Source organism: Salvia splendens, chromosome 2 (assembly GCF_004379255.2).
Source record: "Salvia splendens isolate huo1 chromosome 2, SspV2, whole genome shotgun sequence".
Lineage (NCBI taxonomy): Eukaryota > Viridiplantae > Streptophyta > Magnoliopsida > Lamiales > Lamiaceae > Salvia > Salvia splendens.
Genome location: NC_056033.1, coordinates 36,096,195 through 36,123,306, shown reverse-complemented (window position 1 = coordinate 36,123,306; position 27,112 = coordinate 36,096,195). Strand labels below are relative to the sequence as shown.

At 43.7% G+C, this 27,112-nt stretch overlaps 1 protein-coding gene, 1 non-coding gene and 1 pseudogene across 2 annotated transcripts; all 3 read left to right on the top strand.

The window, feature by feature from the left end:
- The first annotated feature begins 1,411 nt into the window (after positions 1-1,411).
- On the top strand, positions 1,412-2,343 carry LOC121792532 (annotated as a pseudogene).
- A 17,409-nt stretch (positions 2,344-19,752) lies between these two features.
- Positions 19,753-20,733, top strand: LOC121792520 (glutathione S-transferase U8-like). Its single transcript, XM_042190501.1, has 2 exons — positions 19,753-20,171; positions 20,256-20,733. Exons 1-2 carry the CDS (start codon positions 19,857-19,859, stop codon positions 20,583-20,585), a joined length of 645 nt encoding a protein of 214 aa, XP_042046435.1. The 5' UTR covers positions 19,753-19,856; the 3' UTR covers positions 20,586-20,733.
- Positions 20,734-21,139: 406 nt separating this feature from the next.
- Positions 21,140-21,211, top strand: TRNAD-GUC. Its single transcript has one exon. It is a non-coding gene; the product is annotated as a tRNA-Asp (tRNA).
- The last annotated feature ends 5,901 nt before the right edge of the window (positions 21,212-27,112 follow it).

The window sequence follows — 27,112 nt, the reverse complement described above, 5'->3', positions numbered from 1 at the left end:
ATTCATAAGTTGTCGCTAGTACTTTGTCATCATAATTTTGTGTACCATATTTGTATCGATCGTGTTACAGCATGGCCAATTTAATTAGTGACTATCACTGACGATTATACTTCGTCTTTAAATTTTGTCACACATTTAAAATTTGAATAATTGTAAGAGAACTCTAACTTTTAAACCTTTCGTTTTCAGTTGAATTTTGAAAATGGGGACATAACTTTTTGAACGTTGAGCTTTCAAAACTAAAAACTACCTTTCGAGATATTCAATGACTGATGAAGTTCTTTTATGTTAATGGAGTAGATATTTGGGGTTCAGTTCACAGTTCTAACTGTCTCTTTTTACCCAACTAAAAAATACTGTACATAAAATTAAGTGAAAACTATAAATTAAACAGTGAAGTGGTTATCGATGATTTATTGATTTTGAATAACAAATAAAGAAAACAAATAGCGCAGGACGTAGTAGACTCGACACTTTATGACACTACGGCAAAAAAAATTATTAAGGACACTTTTTATGCAATTAAGGATGTTAAATTGTGCTTCTAAATTATATCACAAATGCTTTAAAATCGTCCTTATTGTTGGTGTCTCAACCAAAATTAGAGAACGCAAAAGAAAGTGTCGTAAAAAGCAAAAAATTAAGTTAATTTGTCTTTCATTCATATATGACTGCTTCCTTTTGCGTCCTAAATTATTATTATTTTTAAATTTTCCACCCAAATAATTGCATCTCAATTTTTGTAGCCTTAAAAAAGTAATTTTTTGGTAGTACAGTAGACCAAAAAAAGTTAATTAAAACCTTATACTAGCTTGCTGAGATTATATATGCACAGTTTCACGAAGTTTCATTTCAATTTTTTTAAAAAAGATTATGGTACTACGTACCTAGTTTTCTTCTCCAACTAGATCACATGACACATGCATATTGATATTTAGGGTTATATTTTACCCAATTAAACAATAAATGAAGAAAAAACTAGAAAATGGAATGCTGGACAATTAAGAAAGAGGAGGAAAAAATGAAAAATAGTAAATGAAATAAATATAAATTTAAAAATAGTTCATATATATACTCGACCCTTTATGATACTAGTTCAAGAAAGTCAACACCTTATATATATGAGATGTCAGATGAGAAGCATGGTATTTTGAATGTAATTTTTATTTAAAATTTTGAAAAAAAATATTATAGGACTATTTACCTAGTTGTCTTCTTCAACTAGATCACATGTCACACGCTAAAACTATATTATCAATCGATCAATTAATAAAAATTAACATAAGATCTGGCTATCTTAATTGCAAGGATCCGATTCAATTTTTTTTAATCCCAATCTATCTTGTTGAACAATTTCAGCCAAATCTATAAGAATAGCTCATCAACCAATACCAAAATCAAGTATTCCAAACAAAGACACATCAAAATATGGCAGAAGTGAAGGTGATTGGATGTTGGTCTAGCCCATATACAAGGAAAGTAGAAATGGCTCTCAAAATGAAAGGTGTGGAATATTATTATATTGAAGAGGATCTTAAAAACAAATCACCTCTTCTGCAACACAATCCAATTCATAAAAAGGTGCCAGTTTTGCTACACAATGGCAAACCTATTGTTGAATATATGGTAATTCTTGAATACATAGATGAGGAGCAAGAGAAGGCAAAGGAGGAATCAATAGAAGCCCTCAAGTTTCTTGAAGATGAAATCAAAGGCAAGAATTTTTTTGGGTGGTGACAATATTGGATTTGTGGATATTGCTGCTAATTTCATTGGATATTGGCTACCAATCATTTAGGAGTTGAAGGGAGTCCAAATCATGATCATGATCATGACAGAGGAAAGTTTTCCCAATTTGTGGAGATGGGCGAGTGAGTATTGTAGTGACAGCTTTGTTAAGGAAATCCTACCTAACAAGGATGCTCTACTTGAAAGACTATCATTTAGGCTTAAAATTAGTTCATCCTAGTCGACTAGTAAGTACTTCTACTAATATATGATGCAATCTTTTATGCTTTAAGATTATATCTACAATAACTTCTTTGGTCACGATTTCTATGATTTTGATCAGTTATTTGAATCTTAATTATTTACAGTTTCAATTTTTTATGTAATTCTTTCTTCTTTTAATTTCTTTTTGAGTTATATTACGGTCGACAAGTTCTCTTTTGTTCTTTTTAATACTTTTTTGTCGATACGATATTTTTCTAGAGCTATTGTCTGGTTATATCCTAAATCATACATAACACATTTTACAAGTCTATCACATACTAATCTTCTCGCAACTAAATATTTGAACCATGCAATTATGCAAAGGATGAATTTTTCGAGATTGGAATGCTATCTAGTTTACAGTTCTAAGTACTAGTACAACTAAATTGTTAAAGCTGGAATTACTATTATTTATAAATATTATTGAATGTTTACTTTTTACAATAATAGGAAAACAAACAAGCATCAAGTCGTTGTAGTATAGTGGTAAGAGCACCCGCAACGCGTGCCGAAACCGTTCCGCGTGCCGTTCCGCCGGAACGGTTTCGCCGCGGAACGCGTTGCGGCGCTGCATTCCGCTCCCGTCTCGTTCCCATTCCGTGCCGGGTGCCGACGGCACGTAACGCGGCACGGAACAAGCCGCCACGCGCCTGGGCGACGTGGCCGATCCCCGTGCGTGCGTGCTTCCCACTCGCCGGCCCGCGAGTGGGACACGTCAGCAATGACGCAATAATTATTTTTTTTTTTATAAAAATCGAATTTTTAAAAAAATTTTTTTTTAAACGGTAACATTACCGTTTTTTTTAACTTTTTCTTAATTTTTTTAATTTTTATTTTTATTTTCTTATTCTATAAATACACCTAATTCATTCATTTTATACACAACTACACATCTATTCTTCCTACATCAACATCAATTTCTCTCCAATTTTCATATTCTATCTCTTCAAAAAATGTCCGGCGACGGCAATTACGGTGGTGGCGGCGCCGGAGGGTGGGATCTCAACGCGTTCGGCGATTGGGAGACCATGTACAACACACTTGGTGGTTCTGGGTCATCGACGCCGGGCACGCAGGGGTCGGCGACGCCGGGTGGGTACCAACCACCCACTTTCGATGTGGATGCCTACGCTCGAGGCTCCGGCTCGCGGCTTTCCCAGGGTTTGTCCCAGATTCGGGAGGATATCCCCGTTGAACCCACTCAGGGAGGAGGCCGAGGCGGTGGAAGCTACAGGGCTGCGTCTGAGGCACCCGAGGAGGATGAGGAGGAGGAGCCGGAGGATCTGGGCCGGCATCCCTACACCAACGAAGAAACAAAGGCGGTGTACACCGCCTGGCTCACCGTCTCATATGATCCCATCGTCGGCAACCAACAAGCCGCCAAGTGCTTCTGGGAAAAGGTCCGTGATGTCTACCACGAGACTAAGCCGAAAGGGGCCCGGAAGCGCAAATATACAATGCTTCGTGCTCACTTTGGCCGAGTCGATTTACAGGTCAAAAAATTCTGCGGGATATACTCCACCGAAGCGGCGCACTACCAAAGCGGAGCTTCGGGCGCCGACATACTGAGGGCGGCTATGCGCGCCTTCCACCAGGACACCGGTGTACAGTTCAAATATGTTGATATTTGGCAGCTCGTCAAGGACGAGGAAAGGTGGGCCGGTGGTGTCCGCTCCAGCTCGGGATCAACCTCAAAGCGGACGAAGCACACGACGAGCGGCCAGTACTCGTCTGGTGACACCGATGTGCCCAGTGATCGTGGCACGCAGGAGGTTGGGGTTACGGCCGCCGAGTACGAGGGATCTAGCCGTGGGCGCCGTCGTCCGCAAGGGACGAAGGCGGCGAAAGCGGCTAGAGCGAGGAAGGGCCGAGGAGAATCAAGCCAGTCGGCCTCGGGATCGGGCTCACAAGGAGGCTCGAACACACTTATGGTGGCGTACATAACCGCCACAATGGCGGACACTTCCCGCTTCTCGTACGCCCAATACACGGCCTGGTGGAACGGAATTGTGCATATGGCAGGACTACTTGGTCTTCCCCCTCCCCCTAAACCTCGACCGCCTCCGGAGGATGATTCGCCGGCGGAGTAGTTTTTTTATTTTCCCACGTTTAAGTTGTAATTTTTTTTAATATTGTGTGTTTTTTAATGAAGTATGTTTGTTTTTTAATAAAGTATGTTTGTTTTTTAATAAAGTGTGTTTATTTAATTTAATTTAGTTGGAAATAAAAATAAAAATTGAAATAGAATGAATAGTAATTTAAGGAACGGTTAAGGAACGGTTAAGGAACGGAGGGTTGCAGGTTCCGTTCCTTAGTTAAGGAATGGAGTAAAAAAGTACAGTGGGGCCCTCAAATAGTGGTTTAAGGAACGGTATAGGAACGGTATAGGAACAGCGTTGTGGATGGCCTAAGTATTCCCGCCTGTCACGCGGGTGACCCGGGTTCGATCCCCGGCAACGGCGATTTCTTTTACTTTTTCTTAATTTTCTTTTTTCTTAGTATTATTTTTATTTATTCTTGTTTTTCTAATAGTTTTATGTTTGATCTTTACGTTTCATAATGACTAGTAGTACTAGTATTTATAATATGACCTAACTTGTGAAACAGTGGCAATTTAATGTCTCAGGTTTAGAACATGTAAAGTTTTATTATGGGACGAGGGGAGTATTAAACATTTAGAACCTAAAGGCTAAACATAAGAAATCAGTAAAAAGTTAAAACATATGTTCAAGACTTCCGGCCGTAATAAACTAATAATGTCACAATTGCAGCCTAAATTAAAGAGCAAGTCAAAAGAAAGTGGTGTTTTTTCTATTTATGAAATTTACAGGTAAACATGACAATGATGATTATAAAACGGAGTAGATAGATAGAACATTTGAAAATTAAAATTAAGTTAATGTTCGTTAATATTTTTGCAATTAACCCTATATAATTGTTTTTAACAGTATACTGATTATTGATTAATTCTTGATTGTGCTAAAAGTTCTCACTTGAGACCAAAAAAAAAAAAACGGATGTTAGTAGATTTCAATCAATAGGAGTAGGTGGTGAAAATCATGTTGGCCTTCCCTATTCATTCTATCTCCATCATACGAAAAATTAGGAGTATCCTAGTCCCTTGATTTTGCTCTAATAAGATGGTAAACTGATAGGGACATGCCACAAAATTGGGTCAAGGTATTAGTTGCAATTGAGGATTCATAAATAACTAATGTACCATGTTGCTTTTTTTTACTCATAAATTACAAAATTGGAAATTCGGGAGATTAGTAAACATATGTATCTGTATATTTTGTGATTTTACAAATATATTAGAAGATAAAATTTAGGAGAAAAAGAATAGTGGAGTATCGCCTAATAGTTTTCCTTTCATAACCGTTGAGGTGTATAATAAAGTTATAAGTAGAGTAGTTTCTTTTCAAATTTTGAATTGAGTTTAGAGCCTTTCATAAAGAGATATGGAGATGAAGGCTCTTTATCTGGGACTTATTCATTTAAACTAACGAGAAATCAAACAGTTTGGATCTCTTTATTTTCCTTTAATTAAATCATCTTGTGTTGTTTATCTAGGATAATAAATTATAACTTCTCAAAAGTCGTATATTGTCCCTAGGAAAGGTTTACTTTATTTTTCAGAAATGTCGCTTAATTATTATTTTTTAATTATCGAAAAATAAAATGTACACTACTTTTTCAGTTCATGAAAAGCATATCAAAATTTCTTCTTTCGGTTATTCATATTTCATATCACTTTCCTTTTTCCTGCTTTTCTCAGATGTGGTGGACTTCTTCTCCACTCACGTGAGATATAGTTTTTGGCAACTACGACAGAAGTTTATTTAACAAAAAAATAAAATTTAAGGGTGAATGAATGTGGGTAGATATTAAAGTAGATGGAAATCTGAAACAAAAAATAGTTGTAATATTGGGATGACGGAGGTTATTATTTAATTAAGGTTTATTATGAATGGTGCTACATTCCACAACATGGTCATTTTATTAATAGTGACGCACGCTTATACCTCGTGTTCAAATTTTTTGTTACATATGTTTAAATTTTGAATCCTTCTAAAACAACTGTGGCTTTCAACCTTTGTTTTCAGTTGAATTTTGAAAATTGGGGACATAACTTTTTTAACGTTAAACTTTCATAGAGATTTAATTCAAAGCTAAAAAAATGGTTGAAGACCGTGTAGATCATTATTTTATACTAGTAAATTATTTTGCGATGTACTATCATTTCTCGTATAAATATGTACATTTATTCCGACGACTCGACGATTTGTAAAACTGTGTTGAATCCATTTTTCAGATGAATAAGCAGTTTTATGGTTCGGTTGTGGGCATCAATGAATTAGGCTACCTAAGACAGGCCCTACCCAATTTTTAGGGTGACAAATTTAGCATGGTTAAGTCATCCACAACACTGTCACTTATCCGTCCTTTAACCGTCCCTTAAATTACTATTCATGGACTCCATTGTACTTTTTTACTCCATCTCTTAACTAAGGGACGGAACCTGCAACCCTTCATCTCTTATCTGTCCCTTAACCGTCCCTTAAATTACTATTCATTCAATTTCATTTTTTATTTTTATTTCCAACAAATTCAATTAATAAAAACACACATCATTAAAAATAAAATAAAATTACAACATAAAAATCTAAAAAAATTAAAAACCCCATTAACAAAATCCTAAAACAATTAAAAATACATAATTTAAATAAAAAAACATATTTTTTATGGTGGATTAATTTGTGGGAATGATTTGATATTTATAGAAGATATTGGAGGCTTAAAAAATTAAAAAAATTAAAAATTTGCAAAAAATGCCTATAAACGGCTAGTATATTTTTTGGGATTTTTTTTTAATTTTTGAATTTTTTCTGAATTTTAAAAAAAAAACAAAAAAAATATTTTTTCGGATAAAAACGACGCCCACTCGCAGGTCGACGAGTGGGCGTCACGGACGAACCGGAGCTCGCCACATCGTCAACGCGCGTGGTGAGACGTCTCGCGAGCTGTCCCTTCGGGACGGGCGTTTCTCCGTGACGGGATGGAGACGGAAGGCTGCAACGCCGTCTCTTATCCGTCTCGTCCCTCTGGGACGAGATAAGTGACGGCTAAGGGACGCGTTGCGGGTGGCCTTATGAATTCGACTGTACATTTATAGATCGATATTCTGGCCCACCATAATAGCACCCTTAGCTAGAACATAATACTAAGATACTTTCATCCGTTCTTCAATAATTATTCATTTTGATTCTAATGCGAATTTGAAGAAATATAAAAGAAAATGAATTAAAAAGAATATGAGTTCTACTTTTATATATTAATTTAAAATAAAATGTGAGTAAAAGAAGTCAGTGGAATGTGAAGCCTACTTACCATTTATTATTGTTGAAAGATTGCAGAAACGAATGTACACAACTGAGAAATCGGTGGCAGGGATCTCTGTACTATTAAGACCTAAATACATGTAACTTATTAAGGCATAAATATATTAAGCAGTGCTCCTCATAATGAAGAAACCAGATGTTTGGTGACAGTTATTATATCAAAACGCCAGCTTCTCTTAGCCGCAGTCAATATTTTGTAACTGTAGCCGAGTAAACTTCATTTGTTCCCTTTTCTATAAATAGATAAACCTCATAATATTGTAGTAGTGGAGTACTATAATTTATCCTTTTTTTGATGTGCAAGATATAATGAAAGAGGGAGTTCAATTAAAAAAAAAAAAAAAAGATGAACACTTTCTTTGAGAAATCGAATGGAAAAACTCTTATTGATTGAGAAGTGAATGTACACAACTGATTTCTAACTCTGCTACAATGAGTAAACAAACTAACTACTTATACTAGAACTTAAGTGAAAGAGATCTTCACAAAAGTTTGTTGAGTTAGTTCGTAACCGCCTCCAACGGCTATTTTGCTTTCTCCTTGATCAAGTTGTCTTCCTTTCTCCTTGATCAAGCTGCAGCTCCACCGTACGCACATGCCTTGATCAGCCAATAATGCTAACAATCTCCACCTTGGCTGGTCATGGCTTGATATTCTCAAAACTTCACTGTGTACAAGTTGACTAGCCTACAACAATACTCAAACTTATCTTTGCTCAACGGCTTGGTGAGCATGTTTGCAGGGTTGTGGGCCGTGTCAATTTTTATCACCTTAATCCTCCCACTCTCAACTTCATCTCTAATGAAATGGAGCTGAACGTCGAAGTGCTTGCTACGCTCATGAAACATTTGATGCCTAGCCAAGCAAATCGCCCCATTGTTGTCACAGTGAACAACAACTGACTTCTGATCTATGCCAAACTCTGAGATCAATCCAAGCAACCATTTACTCTCTTTCACGACTGAAGTGAGAGCCATATACTCGGCCTCTGTAGTAGACAAAGCCACTACACTCTGCAAACTTGATTTCCAGCAAATAGTCGAACCATACAAAGTGAAAACATAGCCTGTCTGAGACCTTCTAGTATCAACATTGGCTGCGTAATCTAAGTCACAATATCCAACCAGAGGATCCCCTTCAACTCCACCTTCTGATGTGAATAGGATTCCAAGATTGTGTGCTCCATTTAGATATCTCATTATCCATTTCAAAGCACTCCAGTGCTGCATCCCATAATCAACGATGTATCTACTTGTAGAGCTTATAGCATGAGCAATGTCCGGCCGTGTACAAATCATCATGTACATCATACTTCCAACTATATTGGAATAGGGAATCAGTTCCATTTCTTTCTTCTCCACCTCATCTTTTGGTTTGTGATCTCTTGTCAGCTTGAAATGAACTGCCAGAGGAGTAGTTGTACTCTTCATATTTTCAACCTTGAATTTCTTCAAAAACTTGTTGATGTAGTCAGTTTGGAAAAGCCACAGCTTCCCCTTACCTCTATCTATGACTATATCCATGCCTAGTATTCTTTTGGCAGCTCCAAGATCTTTCATTTAAAAAATGGCACTTAACTGGCTCTTGATCTTTCTTATCTCATTGATATCCTTCCCTGATATCAACATATCATCTACATACGATAGGAGATATATGGGCTCCTTGTTCTTCTGATTCTTCACAAAGATGCGACTATCATATAGGGATCTACAAAATCCAAGCTTAGACAGATTTTCTCCAAACTTCAAGTACCACTGTCTACTGCTTTGTTTGAAACCATACAAGCTCTTTTTGAGCATGCAAACCTTTCCTTCTGATCCAGGGACCTCAAAGCCCTGGGGTTGTGCCATGTAGATAGTTTCTTCAAGATCCCCATTCAAGAAGGCAGTCTTGGCATCAAGCTGCTCCAGCTCCCAATCTCTCTGTGCTGCTACAGCCATCAACTTCACAACTGGTGAGAATATTTTATTGAAGTCAACTCCTTCTTGTTGATTGAAGCCCTTGGCCACCAACCTTGCCTTGAATCTGATGTTGTCTGCTTGGGCTGCCTCAATTTTCTTCTTAAACACCCATTTGCAGCCTATCACTTTCCTGAATTATGCTTTATCAACAAGTACCCATGTTTTATTCTTGAGAAGAGCGTCAATCTCCTCCTTCATGGCTTGAATCCACTGTCTTGATTCTGGACTAGAAATGACCTCTACATAAGAACTAGGCTCTGAGTATTCCAGTTGCTCAGCTATGTGAAGGGCATAAAATAGCATCTCAGTGTCTCTAAATCTGGCTGGAGGTCTGACATTTGTTCTTCTAGTCCTGTCCCTAGCCAACTGATAATCATTGAGATTTCCTTGAGTATTTGAGGCTTCTGTCTGAACATGATCCGTGCTTTCATCATCTGTGTTTCCTCTTGTTGGAATAGTGATCTCACTTTGACCATCATCATTATTAAAATTTGGGAGATCAGAGAGATTATCATATTTATCTCCACCAGCATGAGCATTCTCCACCTCAAAGTGAGCATCATCATTCACTACCTCAGAAGCAGTTTCAGCTTCAACTTGATCTTTCTTATCCAGAAAAGGCATTTTGTGCTCAATGAAGACCATATCCCTGCTCACCAATATCTATTGATTACCAGGTTCTAGACACCAAAGCCTATATCCCTTCACACCCTTCTGGTATCCTAGCATAATGCATCTGAGGGCCCTAGGATTCAATTTGCCTTGCTTCTGGTGTGCAAAGGCTTTACAACCAAATGGCATCAGTCTACTATAATCTGATCTTCCATCATACCATCTTTCATCTGGAACTACTCCACATATCCCAGATGATGGGCATTTGTTAATTAAGTAAGCAGCAATAAAGACTGCTTCAACCCAGAAATGTCTGCCAACACCAGAAGAACTGAGCATACATCTTACTCTTTCGAGCAAGGTTCTATTCATTCTCTCAGCAATCTCATTCTGCTGAGGATTTGCTGGGACAGTTTTGTGCCTTTTAATCCCCTTTTCTTGACAAAAGAGGTCAAATTCCTTGGACAAATACTCCAGTTCATTGTCTGTTCTCAAAACCTTTGGTCCTGAGCCTTTTTCATTTCTCATTTCTTTACACCAATCTCTGAAGGTCTTGAATGCATCAGACTTCTCTTTCAATATGTATACCCAGACTTTCCTTGACCAATCATCAATAATAGACATATAATACCTCCCTCTACCTAAACTCTTGACTGGTGCAAGGCCCCAGAGATCTGAATGTACATAGTCTAGAGGAGATGTGGATATGTGTTTACCTGTTGGAAAGCTCTGCTTCTTTGACTTTCCCAGTAGGCAATCCTCAAAAACTTCCATTGTTTCCCCTCCACTGGCTTCTATCAAGCCATTCTTGATCAGAGCCTTCAAGCTTCCCTCTGCAGAATGTCCTAATCTTTGATGCCAAGTCTTTAAATCTGGTATGTTTATTGAATGTGACTCACCTTCAATGACTGCTGCCTGAAGATAATACAAGCTTCCATTCATTCTTGCAGTCATCTTTACTTGAGAATTTTTGCACATTTTCATCTCACCATTCTCTGATATGAAAGAATATCCCTTATTCTCCAGAGTTCCCAGAGATATCAAGTTCCTTTTGACTTCAGGAATGTATCTAACCTCTGACAACACCTTGATAGATCCATCATCAACCCTCAACATGATGTCTCCAACCCCTATGATGCAGCAGGTCTGATTATTTCCTAGGAGCACAGTACCATGTGTCTCCTTCAACTTCTGAAACCATTCTCTTGTGGGACACATATGAAATGAGTAACCGAAATCCATGATCCAGAATCCTTTCTCACATTTATCTGTCATATTCATCACCTCAGGCACCTCATCAGCTTCACCATTCACATTATTTGAGTGAGAGTTCCCTTCACTGGCCTGCTTCTTCTTCCATGCATAGCAGTCTCGTTTCAAATGCCCTGACTTCTTGCACCAATGGCAAGAACGAGTTCTTTAACTCCAGAAAACTCAGCCTTAGATACTCTATTCTTCTTCTTCTTAAACTTCTTCTTACTGAATTTCTTGATGTTCAGAGACTCTGGCTGTGGATCAGATCTAGTAACTGCTCCCTTTTGTAATTCCTTGGCCATGAGCGCGGCATAAACCTCAGCAAAAGTGATCTGCTTGTCTCTTCCATACAATATGACATCCCTCATCTGATCATACGAATTGGGAAGGACATTGAGTACTAAGATGGCTTTATCTTCATCACCAATCTTCACATCAACAGCCTCAAGATCATCTATAGATTTGCAGAAGTCCTCTAGCTGCTCAAGAATTGACTTATCTTCCAAGAAACTATATGAATAAAGCCTTCTCTTCATATATAAACGGTTAGCCAAGGACTTAGCCAGATATACCTCATCAAGTTTCTTCAAGATTCCAGCTGTGGTTGTCTCGGCCTGCACCTCCCTCAACACTTTGTCTCCTAGGAACAATATCACAACACTATGCGCTTTAAGGAGCATTTCATCGTGCTTAGCCTAAGCCTTCTTGTCGAGGGCAGGAGCCTTTCCCTTCGAATCTGCGTCGGCTGGGGTGAGAGCAGCAGCCAAGCCCTGCTGCCCAAGAACGGCTCGCATCTTCATTTTCCATAAGCCGTAGTCATTCTTGCCCGTGAATTTTTCAGCCTCCATACGCGCAACCATCTTTCTATGCTTCTTGATCGTTTCCCACAGACGGCGCCAATTGTTGAAAGATTGCATAAACGAAGAAGAAAAGATAAGAACACAAGTTGAAGAAGATGAACACTTTCTTTGAGAAACCGAATGGAAAAACTCTTATTGATTGAGAAGTGAATGTACACAACTGATTTCTAACTCTGCTACAATGAGTAAACAAACTAGAGATCTTCACAAAAGTTTGTTGAGTTAGTTCGTAACCGCCTCTAACGGCTGTCTTCCTTTCTCCTTGATCAAGCTGTCTTCCTTTCTCCTTGATCAAGCTGCAGCTCCACCATACGCACATGCCTTGATCAGTTAATAATGCTAACAATTATAAACAATGAAAGTAGACAATTAATAGAAGGATAGAGAGAGCATGTGTTTGTTGGTCTAATAAGAGCATCTCCAGTAAGACTGGACGTCAAATAGCCCTCACATAGCCTTCACACTGCCACATCATCATCACTACAATTCTCCTGCCACATCAGCTTGCCACATCAACTGGACATCAAATAGCCCTCACATAGCCTTCACACTACCTATCCATCATCTGCTGCGCCGGTGGCTACATCCCGGGTGCCCACCCCGGCATCATCTGCATAGGGGGCTGCATGCCGGGTGCCCACCCCGGCATCATCTGCTGCCACGGGTACATGTTGTAGTACCCGGTCATCGGAGGCCAACCACCCCCCAGGAGCCGGGGAAGTATGGGACCCTACCCCGGGAGTCGGGGCCGTCTGAGACCCTACACCGGGAGGTGGGGGAGTCTTAGACCATCCCCCGGGAGTCACTGGAGTACCTTCGTAGTTGTTCTCCATTGCTCGTTATTGATCTTGAACAGAAAGTAAGGTAGAGAGAGTACTCGTTAAAACAAGTGGTACGAATGAAAATGACGTTCAAAGCGCGTATATATAGTGTTTTCAAAAGAAAAAAAATAAAAAATAAAATCTGACGCCGGTTTGACGCCGATCCGGGACCCACAATGGCGCCGTGAGGATCGGCGTCGGAACCGGCGTCAGCGCGCGAATCGGCATGGTCACGCCGATTTTGACGCCGATTTCGCCGACGCCGGTTCCAATGGTTCGGCCTCAGAACCGGCGTCGGCGAAAAATCGGCGTCGCGATTTTGACTCCGTTACTGGAGATGCTCTGTTACGGACGTTCTCCGCAACGGCTCCGTGATCTTCCTTCTCGGCGGAACCACGAGCAATTTCCACGACAAACTCGCGGCAATTGATCGAACCCCCTGCTGATTTGGTGGACGTCTTCCACAAAGCAACAAGAAACGTAAGGATAATTGCTTGTTTCACAAGATAGGTTTAGGGAAAATATTTCATTCATAAAAATAATGTGTTGATGAAATACCCTATTTTATACTAGAAACCCTAGGGCGGTTCGACGTATCCTAATTCATCCGGGAAAGAACCGCAAAGAAAACCCGAACGGGGCTTATAAATCAGGCCCGACTCAACAGTAAGTAAATTAATGTTTCAAAAATACTAAAACATAAAAGGAAAGAAATAAAAAGGAAACAAAAAGAATCGGCTAACTCTTGAACTTGTTCGGCGCCTTGAGCTTGTCTCTCGGCCTCAAGGATCTCTTCGACACAATCAATTCTTCACTTCGGTCATTCACGCATTGCGTCGTGCTGCTCGGCTGCGTCGTGCTGCTCGGCTCCGGAAGCGCTGCGTCGAGCTGCTCGGCTGTTGTCGCCTCCAGCTCGGCATGCTGCTCGGCTGTTGTCGCCTCCAGCTCGGCATGCTGCTCTGCTGTTGCGTCTGGTGTCGGGGGTCTCGTATCAACCCCCCCTCCGTTAAAAATCGCCTTGTCCACAAGGCGAACCTCCGGGAACTGCCTACCAATCGCCTCAACCGGCTCCCACGTTGGCGTGAACGCATCATCTTCCCACTGCACCAGGCATTGCTTCTCTGGTCGGCCCTCGCGCCAACTAACGCGTTCTTCCAGCAACGCTACTGGCCGTGCCACCGGCCTATTCCCAACGAACTCCGGAGGGAGTTTCACCCCGTCTACATCACCTTCCCCCGCCACAAACTCCCGCAATAGACTTACGTGAAACACATTGTGGATCCGACTTCCATCTGGGAGGCGCAATCTGTAGGCTACTGGGCCAACCCTCTCCAGCACTTCAAAAGGCCCATAGAACCTCGGGGCTAGCTTAGCCGATAGTGGCTTCGCAACCGAATGTTGTCGGTACGATTGCAGCTTAAGCCAAACGATATCCCTGACCTCAAACTCGACGTGGCGACGGTGCCGGTTCGCCACGTCTGCCATACGCTGCTGGGCGCGCAAAAGGTTACGCCGGAGGGTGACCAATAACTCCCCTCGCTGCTTGATAATGTCTGCGACGTTAGGTGGTGTCTTTGCCGATGGAGGGGCTGCGACCAGGGACGGAGGCTCTCTCCCATACAAAGAGCGATACGGTGACGTGCCCAACCCGGAATGGTGAAAACAATTGAGAGCGAGCTCCGCCCACGGGAGAAAATTTGTCCATTTCGAGGGTTTATCCGAAACAAACGCGCGCAAATACTGCTCCAAACCCCGGTTACGGACCTCCGTCTGCCCGTCCGACTGCGGATGGTAAGCCGTGGAGAAGTGAAGTTTGGTCCCATTCAACCGCATCATTTCCTCCCAGGTTGCGTTAAGGAACACCGAGTCTCTATCCGAGACTAATGTCGTAGGGAAACCGTGGTGCCGCACCACTGTATTAACGAAAAGGTGCGCTACTCGGAGAGCGTCGAACTTGGTGGGAAGGGGGGCAAAGTGAGCATACTTTGAAAGCCTATCCACCACCACCATGATGACCGTATACCCGCGGGATTGTGGAAGCCCCGTGACGAAATCCATGGAGACATCTTCCCACACTTGCGATGGGACCGGGAGTGGCTGCAATAAACCCGCTGGTTTGCGGGTCGAATATTTCGTGGATTGACACACCACACATTCATTAACAAATGTCACCACGTCCTTGCGCATTTTTGGCCAATAAAAACTACTCGCCAGAAGACGAAACGTCCTCTCGTGGCCCGGGTGACCCGCCGACGGTGCACAATGGTGTTCTTTCAGCAATGTCCTCTTTGTCTTGGACTCCGTACTCACAAGCACCCTACGATGATAATATATGAGGCCATCCGCCCACGTCAAATGAGGGGGGGCGTCACCAGACTTGATTTTCGATGTTAATTCGACCAAATCGGGCAGTGATGCGGTCTCCTCTTGCAGAACTCGCATTACATCCGGTACTGGTCGGGCCAGCGCAACGAGCAGCTGGTCGTCGGTTACTGTCGTCCCATCCTTGGCGCGAGGCGACTCCCTGGGGGTATCGTCGGTCTGTACCCCCGACGTGTCGTGTCGGCGGGACAAGGCGTCTGCTGCCTTATTTGTGATTCCACGTTTATATTCTATCACGAATTTGTACCCCATAAGTTTCCGGACATAAAGCTGTTGGTCCGGAGTTTGGACTACCTGTTGCAACAAGTCCTTTAGACTCCTTTGGTCCGTGCGAATAACGAACTCACGCCCCAATAAATATTGACGCCACTTTTGCACTGCCTCCACAATAGCGTATAATTCCTTATGATACGTCGATGCTGCTCTCCTGCGAGGACCCAATTTCTTACTAAAGAACGCGATTGGATGATTTAGCTGCATTAGGACTGCGCCAATTCCCACCTCACAAGCATCCGTCTCGACGCAAAAAGGCAAACTGAAATTCGGTAGTTGCAGGACTGGCGCCGAGGTCATTGCCGTCTTCAGCGCTGCAAAGGCGGTCTCGGCCTCGGACGACCATCGAAACGCCTCTTTTTTAAGTAAATCCGTCAACGGGGCGGCTATCGTCGCATAGTGAGCGACGAATCGGCGATAATAGCCTGTCAAACCCAAGAAGCCCCGTAACTGTCTGACTGTTCCCGGCGTAGGCCATGCCGTCATTGCTTCTATCTTAGTTGGGTCAGCCTTGAGTTTGCCATTGTCAATGATGTGCCCCAAGTATTCTACCGAAACACTACAAAATGAGCATTTGGAAAGCTTGACAAAGAAGCTATTCGCGTGGAGTAACTCTAGGACTGCCTCCAAATGCTGGCCATGCAATTCTAGGGACGGGCTGTAAATCAAGATATCATCGAAGAAGACGATAACGCACTGTCTGAGGAGCGGCTGAAAAATGGCATTCATAGCCGCCTGAAAAGTGGAGGGTGCATTTGTGAGGCCGAAAGGCATCACAAGAAACTCGAAGTGGCCGTCATGAGTCCTGAAGGCTGTCTTAAAGATGTCACCCTCATTCATTCGAATTTGATGATACCCTGATCGAAGGTCCAACTTTGTAAAATATTTCGCACTGCCCAACTCATCAAAAAGTTCCTCTGCCGTAGGTATGGGAAAATGATCCGGGACTGTTGCCTTATTGAGGGCACGGTAATCGATGCAAAAGCGAAAAGTGCCATCCTTTTTGCGGATCAGCAGTACCGGGGACGAGAAAGGGCTGTGACTGTGGCGAATTATACCCTGCTCCAACATATCGTGCACTTGTTTTTCAATTTCAGTCTTTTGGAAGTATGGGTATCTGTAAGGTCGAACGTTAATTGGTCTTGTCCCTGGTAACAGATGAATCCGGTGGTCAAATAAGCGGGCCGGGGGGACGCCGCGAGGCTGCTCGAACACCGCCCGGTGCGCCGTCAATACCTCCAGTATCTCGGCTGGAAGGTTAGGAGGAAAGCCTTCTAGGTCCTTGGTGGCCCCTGTCTCGAAAACCCTGTCAATTGGCACGATTTCATAGAACTCATGGTCTGCTGGCTGTGTTGTTAGTGTGTACAGCGAGTGTAGAGAAATCTGTCTCGGACCCGGCATTACTCCCTGCAAAAATACCGTCCGATCCCCTTGAGTAAATTCTAACGTTTTTCTGACAAAATCTGCCGATACTTTCCCTAGTGATTCCAACCAGTTCATTCCCAATATCACATCCGGTCCATGGTGAGCGAGAATGTGAAGATCTACCACAAATAAGCTACCCTGCATAGCTAACTTAGTGCCCCGCGAAATATGGGTGCAAAGCAGGGATGCCCCGTTGCCCACCAGCACTCGGAACGGTCTAATTGGAGTTAGTTCCAATTGGAGTCTCTCTGCAATCCGTGGATGGAGGAAATCAAGTGTCGCTCCTGTGTCAATTAATACCCGGACGGTAGAGTCCCCTAATGTCCCCTGGACAATAAACGGTTTGGAACTCCCACGGCCATCTAAGGCGTGCAGGTGTGATAAGTCTGCCGTAATCAATTCCTCGCCGGGAAGCTGTTCTCCCGCACTGACCTCGTGCGGGTCGTCCGTCTCATCGTCCATATAGCAGAGCAACTTGACTTTACAAACGTGGCCCGCGACCCATTTCTCGGGGCAATGATAACAGAGCCCTCGACGGGCTCGCTCCGATTTTTTCCGCATTCGACACCCTAATTGGGTATGCTCGTGATCTGTCCGCCTCCCGGACAAACGAGTCCTGTGGTTGTGGCATGGCGGTTTGGTTAGAAACCGGAGCCGGGGTGGCTCGTTGCTCCTTGCCAGGCCACGGTCGGCGCTGATATGTCGACGTGTGCTGTGGTCGCTCATCATGAGTTGCGGCCAAACGCAACGCTAAGGCCATTGCCTCTGCCAACGACTCTGGGTTCTGTAGTTCGACCTTTTCTTGCAGAGGCTGTTTCAGCCCTTGAATAAAGATTGGAATCAAAGCAGACTCCGATAAATCGGTCACCCTATTGAGATACCGTTCGAACGTCGCGTGGTAGTCAGCCACGGTGGTCGTCTGAACCAGCTTGGCGATCAAACCTGTATAGTTCCTGAAGCTCTGGGGGTCGAATCGATGCCTCACGTCATTCAAAAACTCTGGCCAAGTAACAAAACCATTCGTCTCCCGATAATTAAATATCCACTCCGAAGCGGGAGGGTCGAATAGCATTACTACATAATGCAAGCGCTCAGCCTCCGGAACCCGCTTGTGATCGAAGTAGTATTGCACGCGCGAGATCCAGTTTGGCGCGTCTGCCCCATTAAAGTGTGGCGCATCCATCTTTACGCCGGATGAATAATCTGACGACTGGCGGCTAAAACGCTCCCGATTTTGGGGCGGGTCCCAGCAGGTTACCCCGCGCTCCTCGTACGTCTCCTCGTCCCAATCGTCGTGTCGCTGTGGTAGGTCCCAATTATCCCGACGGCGACCCATTCCATACCCTGCGTCGCCCCGTCGCTGACCAGGGCGGCTTCCTCGGCCGGGAAGCGCTCCCTCCCCACAACGATCGCCGCGTCCACCCCGATAAGGTCGAACACGGCTCCGACCCTGATGGTGGTAGGGGCGGTCATACTCCTCACGGTCGCTCCGTCCCTTCCCGCGGTGGTCCTCCCACGCGTGGTCGGCTTCTTCCCAATCAGGTTCATGGCCCTCTGTCTGCAGCGTCGGGCGTCGTTCCAAGGTATCGACCCGACGATCCATCTTGTCAAATCGCGCGTTCAACTGCGCAAAACCTAACGTGACTGGGTCGACGTGTTGTTGTCTTCCGTCGACGTCGCCCGAATTCCTCTGCCGCGTCGGGCCCAACTGCAGCCCCGACGAGGACTCTGCCGGCGGAAATTCCGCCGCCATCGATTGCGTAACTAACTAAAACTTGAGTAATCGGGATGAAAGCACCAGATGTTACGGACGTTCTCCGCAACGGCTCCGTGATCTTCCTTCTCGGCGGAACCACGAGCAATTTCCACGACAAACTCGCGGCAATTGATCGAACCCCCTGCTGATTTGGTGGACGTCTTCCACAAAGCAACAAGAAACGTAAGGATAATTGCTTGTTTCACAAGATAGGTTTAGGGAAAATATTTCATTCATAAAAATAATGTGTTGATGAAATACCCTATTTTATACTAGAAACCCTAGGGCGGTTCGACGTATCCTAATTCATCCGGGAAAGAACCGCAAAGAAAACCCGAACGGGGCTTATAAATCATGCCCGACTCAACAGTAAGTAAATTAATGTTTCAAAAATACTAAAACATAAAAGGAAAGAAATAAAAAGGAAACAAAAAGAATCGGCTAACTCTTGAACTTGTTCGGCGCCTTGAGCTTGTCTCTCGGCCTCAAGGATCTCTTCGACACAATCAATTCTTCACTTCGGTCATTCACGCATTGCGTCGTGCTGCTCGGCTGCGTCGTGCTGCTCGGCTCCGGAAGCGCTGCGTCGAGCTGCTCGGCTGTTGTCGCCTCCAGCTCGGCATGCTGCTCGGCTGTTGTCGCCTCCAGCTCGGCATGCTGCTCTGCTGTTGCGTCTGGTGTCGGGGGTCTCGTATCATGCTCTAAGTAGAGTTTGTCAAAAATTTCGAGTTCAAATTCATCGTGACGTGACATGACTTTAAAATTTTGTTGAATTTTAGGAAAGAATTATTATTAACCACCCGTCTCTTTATTTTAAATTGGGAGGTGGAGAAATAGGCTGAAAGGAAATATCACTAAGCTACATCATATTCATTAGGATATAGTAATAAATTAAAGGTGGCTGAGATCATTGCACACGTCGACAATTAGTCAATTACACACTCCCTGTTTCACACGTAATATCAATGAAGTAGCCTATTAAATTCAAACCAATCCTAAGTGCCTAGAACTTTCAAACCAATCTCTCTAAGTGCCTAGAACATTCCATTGCCCCTAGTAAAAGAAACCACAGAAATCCGTTCAATCAAAAGATCAAGAGCAGAGAGAGAGAGAGAGAGATGGGAGAAGTGAAGTTGTTGGGAGGGTTGGGGTTTAGCCCATATGTGAATAGAGTGGAAATGGCTCTAAAATTAAAAGGAGTTGAATATGAACCCATAGCAGAGGATGTGAAAAACAAGTCACCCCTTCTCTTACAACACAATCCAGTACACAAGAAAGTGCCTGTTTTGATACATAATGGGAAGGGCATTGCTGAATCACTGATCATTGTTGAGTACATTGATCAAGTTTGGCAGGAAGGTCCACCAATTCTTCCCAAGGATCCTTATCAAAGAGCCATGACTCGTTTTTGGGCTAAGTTCATTGATGAAAAGGTACTATAACTACATCTCCACTTCACTAATTACTCTCTCTTTCCCTTTCTTTTTAGTGGAGTAATATTTATGTTGTGTTTATAGTGCATCATTGCAACGTGGAAAGCTTGTTGCAGCACAGGAGAGGAGCAAGAGAAGTCCAAGGAGGAATCAATGGAAGCCCTCAAGTTTCTTGAAGATGAAATTAAAGGCAAGAAATTTTTTGGAGGTGAGAATATTGGATTTGTAGATATTGCCGCCAATTTCATTGGATATTGGCTTCCAATCATATCGGAGGTGAAGGGAGTTCAACTCATTACAGAGGAAAAATTTCCCAATTTATGGAGATGGATGAATGATTATTGCAATGACAACTTTGTTAAAGGAATCCTACCTAGCAAGGATGCTCTAGTTGAAAGATTTAAATCCAAATAGTATTCATCCTAATACTTGCTCTCACTTCAGTTCTATTTGATGCAATCATTTATGTCTTTTACTTGATATCTACACCAGCTTCTTGAATTCAGTATGTAACATTTGTATGACTTTCCTCAGTTATATGAAGACTGAAGAATTCGATTAATGGTTTCAATTTCTTCAATTTTATTATTAAATGATGCTATGTTGAATTTTGTTTACCGTTTTTATTTGGAGAATCAGATGATGTTTTATTATTAAATCAGATGATGTTTTTATTTGACTAATTAGTGAAACACTCAATTCTAAGTAATCGAAAGGAACGAGAAAATAAATTAGATATGGAGTATATCATTTCTCTTGTGATTGTTGTCAATAACTTCGAAGATTTGTCAAAAAAAGTAATTAGATGTTGTATAATTTTATTGTATTTTGAAATACACATTACTTTAAAATCAAACAATATACTATAAGACGTGGTAGAATAAAGGGTAGTCGAACATCCAATTGTTTTTTTTTAATGTTGCTTCGTTATTATAATTATTTCAACAGGAAATTAAGAACACCAAGTTGTCGTTGTAGTATAGTGGTAAGTATTCCCGCCTGTCACGCGGGTGACCTGGGTTCGATCCCCGGCAACGGCGTTTTAGATTTTTCTTTTTAAAATAATAGTGTACAATTAATTTAATTTAATGAAGCTTTTTAACAAAGCAAATTTCCGAAACCAGCGCTGAAAAAGTAAATAATTATTCATTAATTGCTTTATCTCCTCATTTGCACATACATTATTGATGGAGTACGTACTAAACAAGCCAGCACAAAGCCCAAGAAAGAGTATCAGTTCGGCATGACCAAAGAGTTCGGCTAAGAGTTCAGTTCGGCACAACCAAAGAGTTCGGCCTCAGCCTACAGCTCGGTAAAAGCCAACCAATCAAGCTCTGCCCTCAGGTCGGCATCAAGCTCTACTCTCAGATCGGCAAAAGCTGCTCGGCAATAATTCAGCAGTTCGGTCTCAGTATTCGACCGAACTAGGAGATAGTGGACTCATGCAAGATTTCCACCTCCGCTACACCGACGATCTATTTAGTGGTGTCAAGCAGTCATTAACTCATGCAGGATAGTGGACCCATGCAAGGTCGCCACGACCTCCACGACATCCACTACCTAATAAATGCTGCATGCCACGATCTTGGTTCAATGTATAAATAGAACCTAGGTCAGATAGATTTTTTTCTTCTGTTAACTTCTGTTAAGCTCTCTAGAGAGAAAATAGCAAATAGCAAGTCTGTATTGTTAGCTGTAGAAAACAGATCAAGCAATACAACTCTGCCCTCTTTTCTTCCCGTGGATGTAGATTTACCTCAGTAAATCGAACCACGTAAATCTCTGTGTTGATCTTCCTTTATTTTTACAAGCATTCATCACCATCAAAAATTCGCCGATTCATCACTGGCGCCGTCTGTGGGAAACAGAGAACCAAATTTGTGATAAAGCGAATTTTTGACCCTTTTTCCTCCCCAAAAAAATGCATACCAGATCACATAACACCCGTAATACCGTTCGTGAAAACCGTGAGGAAGCTAGTCCAGCTCGCAGGTCTGAAAAACGGCCTCGGGAGACATCTACCTCCGGTTCTCACGAAGAAGGAACAAGCCACTCCAGGAGTCGTCGTACCGAGTCTTCCCAACAGCCCGATTTAAATGAAGCTGTCAAGCTGTTCTTGGCCGAGAAGCAGGAGGAGTTCTTAACCTTCCTGCAGAAGAGCCAACAGCCGGAGAAGACAACGGCGGATTCTCCCTCCTCATCCAGACATGAAAGTCACTACCGCAGTAGTGACGTATCTTCCAGGAGAAAGAATCATCAACCCCGACATGTTCCTGTTCCTCCTCGGTACCGGAACCACAGGAGAACTCCATCTCCTCCGCACCGAAGAGATGTCGGGTTCGCCATGTACGGAGCATTAAAGACTCCGTTCTCGGACGACATCACCCGAACTTCTTTGCCGCGGAACTACCGGACACCGTCAATGACTTATGACGGGCTGGAGGATCCTCATGACTTCTTGGGACGCTATCAATATAATATGGCGAACCAGGGTCTCAATGAGGTCCACATGTGCAAGCTGTTCCCCGAGCTGCTCGTCGGGAACGCCAGAAGATGGTTCGACAGCCTTCCTCAAGGCAGCATTAGATCCTACCGAGATCTAATGGATGCTTTCCACAGGAGGTTCTTTCAGAAAGCGGAAGCCCGGATCACTTCGGCTCAGCTGCTTTCCATTCGTCAAGGTCGCGACGAAAAAATCAGCGACTTCATGACAAGATTCCACAAGGAATGCCTGCAAGTAGACGATCTCAACGATCTGCTTGTCATCTCGGCATTCCAAAATGGAATCCTGCCCGGAGCTCTCTACAGGAAGCTCGTTGAGTGCGGTCCGCAGACAGCTCAGGAAATGTGGGACATTGCGGACCAGTACTCCCGGGCCGATGAGGCAGACCGTCTCAAACGGTCGTTAGACAGCTCATCGTCCCGAGAAGACAGAAGGAAGCCCGATCACAGCGATCGGGGGCATCCTCGCCGGACTCCATTTGAAAGAATTCAAAGGGCTCCGGTGCAAGACAGATTGGGACCCCGTCTCAATCCCGAGAAGCCACCCGCTCAGTTCGTACCACTGAACAAGTCAAGAGCGGAAATTTTCGAACTACATTCCGATATGTTCGAAAGACCAAAGCGGATGACGAAATCGGCCGCGCGGCGACCTCAGGATCAATATTGCTCCTTCCATCAAGCCCACGGACACGATACCGAGGAGTGCCGAGATTTGGCTGCAGGTATTGATGTCCTTGTGAAAACAGGAACGTTAAAAAAATACCAAAGCAAGCAGCCGAAAAAGAACAAAAGGCAGAGAGGTGCGAACTGCAATCCTCAGGATCCGAAAAGGCATGAGGATCCCGAAGACGACGACGAGCCGCAATACGATGGAGTAATCCTGACTATTGATGCTCTCCCTGCCGGGAAGACTAAGTCGTCCCTAAAAGCAGAACGCAGAGGTTCCAATCAAGAGGAGCCAACACATAAAAGGCTGAAGAAAGACGAAGTGATTACATTTTCAGATGCCGATCCCGTCCCAGCCATCTCTCCTCACCAAGACGCTATTGTCATTCAAGCCGGAGTGGCAAACAAACTGGTCCACAGAGTATTTGTGGATACAGGAGCATCGGTCAGCATTCTTTTTAAAGAATGTTTCGATAAAATGGAAGTGGATCCAGCTCGGCTCAGTCCGGCTCCACTTCCTCTAAAAAGTTTCGCCCAGGAGGACACCCGCCCTGAAGGTATTATCAGCCTTCCGATCACGGTGGGAAAAGCGCCTACAAGCTCCAATACGATGATCGAGTTCTTTGTGGTGAAAGCTCGGTCCCCGTACAACATCATCCTGGGGAGAGACTGGCTCAACACAGTTCGGGCCGTTTGCTCTACTTATCACCTCACCATCAAGATCCCCACTAAAGGTGGGATAGCGGTCATCCGAGGTGATCAAAAGAGAGCAAAAGAATGTCTGCAGGTTGCGCTTAAAAGTGCCGAGCAATCAGTTCGGCACCATCAAGCATAGCAATCACAGCAACCGGAGTCAGAGGCAAGCAAGATGACCGAAGTCACTTCAGAGCTGAACTCAATGACCGTTCAGTTATACGAAGATGATCCATCCAGAACGGTCAAGATCGGCTTCGCAGGAACGCCTCTACTCCGGGAAAAGACCATTCAGCTCCTCAAGGAGTACAAAGATGTCTTTGCATGGTCTCCGTTGGACATGACCGGAGTGCCCCCCGAGGTAATCACTCATCGGTTAAATATTGATCCTTCAATCCGGCCAGTAAAACAGAAGCAAAGACTCTTTGCGGCAGAAAGAAACCAAGTCATCCATGACGAAGTCCGCCAATTACTAAAAGCGGATGTACTATTCGAGGTGAAATATCCTTCCTGGGTGGCCAATCCTGTGATGATCAAGAAAAAAGAAGGAGGATGGCGGATGTGCATAGATTTTACCGATCTAAACAAGCACTGTCCTAAAGATTGCTATCCCCTTCCGAATATAGATAAAAAAGTAGAAGCTTTGATCGGCTTCGAAATTTTCTGTTTTCTTGATTTGTACAAAGGATATCACCAAGTATTGATGGATGAGAGTGACGCTCCGAAAACAGCTTTCATTACCGATTTCGGCATTTTCGCTTATAAAAAGATGCCATTCGGTTTAAAGAATGCCGGAGCCACTTATCAAAGGATGGTAGACAAGCTTTTTCGGCACCTGATTGGAAAGGAGGTCGAAGTGTATGTTGACGATATCGTTGTCAAAAGCAAAAGCACTTCGGAGTACGAGCACAACCTCAAGTCCACTCTCAACGTGCTCAAGAAAGCCAACCTCAAACTTAATCCCCAAAAGTGTACCTTTTTGGTAGATTCGGGAAAGTTTCTGGGTTGTTGGGTTTCAAAGGACGGACTCAAGGCAAACCCCTCAAAAGTTCAAGTCGTTCAGAACATGGCAATGCCGAAGTCCATACATGACGTGCAAAGGCTAACCGGATGTCTAGCCGCACTGAATCGATTCCTTTCCCAAGCAGCCGAAAAGCAACTGCCGTTCTTCAAGGTGTTGAAAAAGGCACCAAAGTTCGAGTGGGGAGCCGAGCAGAAAAAGGCCTTTGACGAGCTCAAAAGTTATCTAGCCGAGCTTCCTATTCTCTCTGCTCCAACCGAAGCCGAAGTAATATTCTTATACTTAGCGGCTTCAGATCAAACCATCAGCGCGGTGCTTGTACGAGAAGAAGGCCTAAAGCAGTTTCCCATCTACTTTACAAGCCGAGCATTAAGAGGTCCAGAAACAAGGTATCAACCTCTGGAAAAAATTGCTCTGGCGCTAGTAAATGCAGCAAGGAGACTGCGGCCATACTTCTATGCTCACAAGGTATGCGTATTAACCGATCTGCCTCTTCGGCAAGTTTTGACCAAGCCAGAAGCATCAGGCAGAATCGCCAAATGGGCCATAGAGCTGGGAGAACACTCAATCGAGTACCTACCTCGGAAAGCCATCAAGGGACAAGCCTTGGCAGATTTTCTTACAGAGGCCAAGTTCGATCAAGCAATCCCTGTCATTGCCGAACAGAAAAATTCTGCCAATGCCGAACTAGCACAGCCCTTGGAATCCGAAGTAGAGCCGCCAGACTGCTGGAGCGGATTCGTAGATGGAGCTTCAAACAAGATGGGAAGTGGAGCTGGTATTTTACTCGTCGCTCCCGACGGACACGAGGTAACCTACTCACTTCGGTTCCTATTCCCCACTACTAATAATGAAGCCGAGTACGAAGCCCTCCTGGCCGGACTCCAGTTAGCGCAAAGTCTGCTCGTCAAATCTCTCAAAGTCCATTGTGATTCACAAGTCATAGTAAATCACATGTTGGGTACAAGTGAAGCCCGTGACGAGAGAATGAAGAAGTATTTGGACAAAGCGCAAAACCTCAGCCGAAGTTTCTCCTATTTTCGGATAATCCGTGTTCCCAGAGCGGAAAATAGCCGAGCAGATACCTTAAGTAAGTTGGCCTCAGATCCGAGCTCAAAGGCGGAAGAATTAATGCATCGAAGCATTGATGAAGCCGAGGTACATTCAATATCCAGCTCGCCGAACTGGATGACGCCGATCTTGCAGTATCTGGATCAAGGACAATTGCCCGAGGATAAGAGAGAAGCTCGGAAGATCACATGCCGAGCACTTCGGTACGAACTTCATGAAGGAGTCCTCTTTAGAAAGTCTTACCTCCAGCCGTTATTGCGGTGCGTAGGACCAGAAGAGACGGACTACATCCTCAGAGAAGTTCATGAAGGATCGTGCGGCAGCCACATCGGAGCTAGAGCTTTAGCTAAAAAAGTTCTAAGATGGGGATATTATTGGCCAACCTTGGTACAAGAAGCAGTGCAGCTCGTCAAGACATGCCCGAAGTGCCAAATCCATGCAAATATCCCAAGGATGCCGCAGACCGATCTATTCACTATGCAAAGCCCTTGGCCTTTCATGCAATGGGGCATAGACATAGTGGGACCACTTCCTCAAGCTCCTCGGCAAATGAAATTCCTAATCGTTGCCGTGGACTACTTTACGAAGTGGGTGGAAGCTGAACCATTAGCTACGATAACGAGCTCGAAGGCATTGGATTTCGTCTGGAAGAACATAGTGTGCCGATTCGGCATACCCCACATCCTCATCTCGGATAACGGGACTCAGTTCACCGACAAGACGTTCAAGAATTGGTGCCAAGAGCTGAATATTCAACAGCGGTTCACTTCGGTCTCTCATCCACAAGCAAACGGACAAACGGAGGTAACAAATCGTATCCTGGTGAAAGGGTTAAAAGCTCGGTTAGAACAAGCCAAAGGACAATGGGTAGAAAATCTCCCTCAAGTCCTATGGTCCTACCGAACTACACCCACAACCTCCAGCGGTGAAACTCCGTACAGTCTGGTGTACGGCACTGAAGCCGTGATTCCGGTTGAGATCGGCGTAC

Bases quoted from the DNA above. Each gene is read 5' to 3' on its own strand.
- LOC121792520 (XM_042190501.1), top strand. From the start codon at position 19,857: ATGGGAGAAGTGAAGTTGTTGGGAGGGTTGGGGTTTAGCCCATATGTG. The intron at 20,172-20,255 runs GTACTATAACTA...TTGTGTTTATAG, and splicing joins CTAAGTTCATTGATGAAAAG to TGCATCATTGCAACGTGGAA.